At 55.6% G+C, this 5290-nt stretch overlaps 2 protein-coding genes across 2 annotated transcripts in view; both read left to right on the top strand.

Moving 5' to 3' along the window:
* Positions 1–3481, top strand: part of SSU72 (SSU72 homolog, RNA polymerase II CTD phosphatase) — a 29332-nt gene extending 25851 nt beyond the window's left edge. Inside the window, exons 3-5 of the mRNA XM_007945416.2 lie at positions 1977–2116; positions 2684–2802; positions 3380–3481. Of these exons, the coding sequence (XP_007943607.1) occupies positions 1977–2116; positions 2684–2802; positions 3380–3481 (361 nt within the window). The remainder of the gene's footprint in view (positions 1–1976; positions 2117–2683; positions 2803–3379) is intronic.
* A 646-nt stretch (positions 3482–4127) lies between these two features.
* Positions 4128–5290, top strand: part of TMEM240 (transmembrane protein 240) — a 6512-nt gene continuing 5349 nt past the window's right edge. The window contains exon 1 of the mRNA XM_007945413.2: positions 4128–4142. Coding sequence (XP_007943604.2) covers positions 4128–4142 — 15 coding nt within the window. The remainder of the gene's footprint in view (positions 4143–5290) is intronic.

Genomic DNA, 5290 nt, shown 5'->3' with positions numbered 1-5290 from the left:
GGGGGGTTGGAGATGGAGGTGTGGGGCTGACCAGAAAGCTTTGGCCACCAAAACCTCATTGCCCAGGCTGTCTGCCTTCCCCCTCCCACTGCAGCTGGCACCAGCCCACAGTGTGAGTGTCCTTGGGTCCCTTCTCCCACAGAACGCCAGGTCTAAGCTTTTGAATAGACGAGCTCTGGAAGTCAGGCCAGGCCAGCACAAAGCCGCACTAGAGCAGCAAGGGCAGTCTCGGGACGGGTGAGGTGCAGTGGCTGCTTGCCTGGCGGGAGTGTGTTTATTGTGCTTGGCTAAAGTGACAAAAGCCAGAAGCGTCAAGGCAAGTGATAGTTGGGTGTCATTTTTGTTTTTAATGGACTGGTTTTTTTTAGAACAATTTTAGCTTTACAGAAAAATTGTGCAGAAAGTACAGAAAGTTCCCAAGACCTGCTGCCCAGTTCCCCTTGTTACTAGCACCTGGCACTCCTGTGGTTCATTTGTTATCACTGAGGAACCAGTAGCTATACTTAAATCCTGAAGTTTCCATTGGGGCTCATTCTTGTGTTGTGCAGTCCTGTGGGTTTTGACAGATGCATCACGTCGTGTGTTCACCATTCGACATCCTATGGAATAGTCTCCCTGCCCTATAAAAAAGCCCTGTGCCCACTGCCAAGTGTCTTCAAAAGTTAAAACTCTGAGATCGACCACTTAATGTTTATTCTAAAACCTGTTATTAGGAAGGTAGAAAAGTACTTAAAATAGTATAAGTTTATTTCAATAAATTACCATAACTCTACCACTCTGAATTTCTGAATAAATCCTTCTGTTTCTCTAATGTAGGCTAAGGAGCTCTGGTAGCATAGTGCCTAAGGCACTTGACCCCTAACCAGAAGGCTAGCAGTTCAAACCCACCCGCCACTCCCCTGAAGGACGGTTGGGCAATCTACTTCCATAGTGATTTGGAAACCCACGGAGGGGTTGCTGTGAGTCAGGTCCGACTCAAGGCATGTAACAACAACAATGTAGGCTAAGGAGATGTCGGCCCTGACTTCCTGGAATGAGCCTCACATAGGCCCCTAAAGACTGCAGGGACTATTGTGGTGTAGGGCCTTGATCCCTGGGGACCCCTTTGGGGGAGATGAGCCCCTCCCTTGGGACCCCAAGTTTGGACCTGGCCCTTTAGGATTGGGTGGAGCCTGTGGCCCTGCCTTGAAGGCCTCTTCCAGCTTAGGTCTCCCTGAACTTCAGGTCCCCCTGACTTGGCCCAGAGCACACTGCTGTGTCTGTCTGAACGCTTCAGTCAGCCCTGATGGTCCTGTTAGCCAGCAGACCCCATTAGGCCTCAGTGCTGAGGCCAGGCCAACTCTCCTCACCACCCTCCAGCAAGCGGAGACCCTCCCTCCTGGACGCCTTCCTGGCTGGGTGGTTGACGACACTGATGGCCAGTTTTCAGGTCCTTTCTTTCGTCAATGGGTTTTCTGTTTTGTTTATGTTGTAACTTGGCTAGTCTTGCATCCAGTCTGTCTCCACTGAGGGGTCTGATGTCAGAGTGGGGTCTGATGTCAGAGTGAGCAGCTCTTTGCGTGGCCTTGGGCCAGGGTGATTCAGTTAGCTGTCAGCAAGAGAAAGACAGGTGGCCCATTAGAAATCATTACCAGGTGGTCCCTTGGCTTCCTGTGAGGTTGGGGTGTTGTGGTCCTGGAGGGCAGCAGCCTGACCAGGCTGAAGTGGGCTTGTCTGCTGCTAGTGGTTGTACCCTCGGCCTGGGGCCAGCAGTGACTCCCCATCAGTTAAGCTTGAGCACAGGGACTGGCCCCCTCCAAAAAATGGCCCCTCTGTTGGCTTTCTGCCCCCCACTGATGATGTGGGACGACTCCACAGCCAGTGAGCAGGGCAGGTGAGGTGAGGAGGGAAGGCCCGGGACTGGAGACACAAGGACCCTATATTCAACTAATGAAACCCAAAGCTTTCATGTAAAGTTCCTTGACACCGGTGCCCAGCTACACACAGAATGGCATCTTACACATGCTGGACAGAAATAAGAGAATCAAGCCCCGGCCGGAAAGGTTTCAGAACTGTAAAGACCTGTTTGATCTGATCCTCACCTGCGAGGAGCGAGTCTACGACCAGGTAGTGGAAGGTAGGCAGGAGGCCCAGGATCCACCACATGGGCCAGGTCCCTCCGGTAGGGGCTGCTTAGCAGGAACGGGCTGAGGGGGCATCGGGGCCTTGTCCCCTTGTCAACAGCCGCTTCCAGCACTCCTGGGACCCCAGCACTTCCAGCGTGCCTGCCAGGCTCACAAGGATTTCCAGGACCCAGCCACCATTGGGCTTCTGTGGGCAAGAGTAAGGCCTCATGGGCCTCCCACAGCCACAAGTCTGCCTGACCACTACCGGTGTGTAGCTGGGGTTTTGAGTCCACTGGAAGGCAGCAGGCTAGCCAGGCCAAGTCATGCTTACCTCCTGCCTGACCTGGGACTGGCTGGAGGTGGGAGGGGTCCGAGAATCCCCACCACAGTCACTGAATCTTGCATTCCTGAGGTGGGGGTTTTGGGGGTTCTAGTTTGATACCTGGGTGCTAATTGTGTTCCAGAGGCCAGATTTCATGCCAGGAACTGAGGCCTGGCCGGGGGACAGATGTAAGGAGGGGTGCTCCTGGGCCTGATGGTGCCTCCCTGACTCGGTCTCTATGACTCTGTCCCATCAGATCTGAATTCCCGGGAGCAGGAGACCTGCCAGCCTGTACATGTCATCAATGTGGACATCCAGGACAACCACGAGGAGGCCACCCTGGGGGCCTTCCTCATCTGTGAGCTGTGCCAGTGTGTGAGTACCAGTGTACCTAGACCCCATGCCGTCCCCTGCTCAAGCTCCAGCTCCTGTCTGCCAAGGTCCTGAGTCGCAGGTGCTTCTTCTGTAAAAGAGCTAACGTGGCCCTCCTGTGAGCGTGAGGGCTCAGAGGAGAGCGGTCATCACATGGCTCACTTAAAAACATTAAAGTAAATGTGGGGGTGCCCACGGGTCTGAAATGTGCTGTGCAGCTGGACTACAGTGGTCACGTCAGTTTCTCTAAGTTGGATGAGGAGATACAGGTTCTTGGTCCAGGCTTGGCCAGCTTCTTTGGGTGATGGCCTTACCACACCCTGGCTCACTCATCCCTGACATGGGACAGTCCCAGATGTTGTCTAACACAGTGTGAGGTTTGCCACCCAGACCAGGCAGCCCTGGTGTCTCTGGTGCCTGCCATGATGGCCTCCACCTGTGGGTGGTCTTACACCCACCTTCCCTCTACCCTGGCTCACCAGGGCAGGGCTGGGGGTCCCGCTGTGCGAGGGACACACCCAGGGCCGTGGAGTTGTGGGTGCTCGGTGGCTCACACGCTCACTGGCTCTGCCATCTGCAGATCCAGCACACAGAGGACATGGAGAACGAGATTGATGAACTGCTGCAGGAGTTTGAGGAGAAGAGTGGCCGGGCCTTCCTGCACACTGTCTGCTTCTACTGATGGTGCCGTGGACCCCCATGGACTCCCCACCTCCGTGGAGCGTCTTTGTAGCCGGGCCTTTCTGCACACCGTCTGCTTCCACTGACTCGGCTCCACAGACCCCCATGGCCTTGGCACTTCCTTTGTGAATACTTTGCCTTCCTAATTTTGTTTTTACTTTTAGGTATTCTGCCGGTGGGCGGTAGTATTACCAAATAAATTGTACATATGAAATGAGAAGATATACATAAATGCCATATTAAAGACACAATCAAGTTTTTTCTATCCCGCTTGTGCTTATCATGAGTGGGATATTGATTATATGGATTTTTTTTTTTTCTCTTTAACCAAAAAAAAAAAGGGGGGAAAAAAAAAAAAACGGTTTCTAGTACCTGGGACAAGTCCCCACCATGTATGTGTCTTTAGTTGTGCAAGCCTCTGTCTCCCTCTCACTGGCTGGACTGTACAAATCCCCAAATAAAGTAAATGGACTGTGTATTCTCACAATGACACTGGACTCGTCCGCTAAATACGCTGCCAGTTTGTCTCTGCTGTCCCAAAGCCCGGGGCCCTGGCCTTGTGGGGTGGGTCCTGGGTGCCTCCTGAGCAGGGCATTGGGGGGACACACCTTCCTTGAGTGGAGCCCTGCACCAGAACCTCAGTGACCATGGCTGCTGAAAGGGTACGGGTGCCAGGGAATCCGTGCCTGAGCTGTGCAGTCAGGCCTGGGGGGAGGGGGCTGTGGCCTCAGCATGAGCTCCTCCCCTTGTAGAGTACAAGGTCCTCCAGCCCAACCTGATCTGAGGCTCAATGGGACCTTGGCTGGAGTTAGGACTGCATGTCAAGCCCCCATGCGCCACTTCCAATAGGAAGCTGACTTGTTTCCAGTTAGGGCCATTGGCCTTGGCTGCTGGACATAGGGCTGAATGGAGTCTGCTGCCCCTGACCCCATGGGCCTGCTCCCCAGGCTGTCTTCCCTGCAGTTGTGGAAAGCCACGTCAGGTCCCCAAGGATAAGAAAAAGCAAGGCACGTTCCACTAGGCTCCGGGGTCCATGGTGCTGCCCCGACCTGTGCCTCAGCCTCACCAGGTCCTGGGGAGGGAAGGTTTGGACACATGGACTTTTCCCCAGGACTTAGCATCAGACAGCAGTCCAGGTGTCAAGACTGAACCTCCTAGATGCCCCCAGAAGGTCTGGGAGGAGGCCTGCCCCCACCCATTCCCTGCCAGGCCTCCTTGGACTTTTGCTGGCTCCAGGCCACTTTACCTTGCCCAATTACCTCCACCCTCCCCCTGGGACCCTGTGACTATGGCTTTAGGGTGACCTCTGTAGGGCAGCTCCCTGGTGACCTCGCAGGCACCTCCCCCAGAGGCACTTGCTGGACCAACCCAAGGCACCTCAACCAGTGGCTTGGTGGCCACCAGGAGGAGGGTCCTTCAGCTCAGCAGTGGGCCAGTTAGGCTGCAGGAAGCCTCCTTCCTGGACCCCTCCTGAGAACCGCCCCCCTCTCCAGGATGACCCTACATGGCTGCCCAGGGGTCCTAGGAGCTGGCTAGGCGACCCAGGTTAGTCAGACCAAATAGGGGCGGGACTAGGAGCGATGTCCCTGAGGAAGGGTCCTGGTCCCCATCATGGGGTGTGGGATTCAAGAGCGAGGACGGTGGAGACCCACTTGCTCCGCGACCCCATCTCTGTCCCAGTCCCCGGGCGGGCGCGGGCGCATAGTCCTCCCGGGAGGCGGCAGGAGGCGGGAAGAGGGAGGAGGGAGGGGGCCGGAGCCGGGAGCCGAGCGCAGGGAGGACCGGAGGGCGGAGCGGAGCGCGGCGGGCG

This window comes from Orycteropus afer, unplaced genomic scaffold (genome assembly GCF_000298275.1).
Source record: "Orycteropus afer afer isolate SDZICR_OR568_19922 unplaced genomic scaffold, OryAfe1.0 scaffold00136, whole genome shotgun sequence".
In the NCBI taxonomy this organism is placed as follows: domain Eukaryota; kingdom Metazoa; phylum Chordata; class Mammalia; order Tubulidentata; family Orycteropodidae; genus Orycteropus; species Orycteropus afer.
The sequence above is the reverse complement of the archived record's forward strand: the minus strand, read 5'-3'. Positions and strand labels throughout refer to the sequence as shown.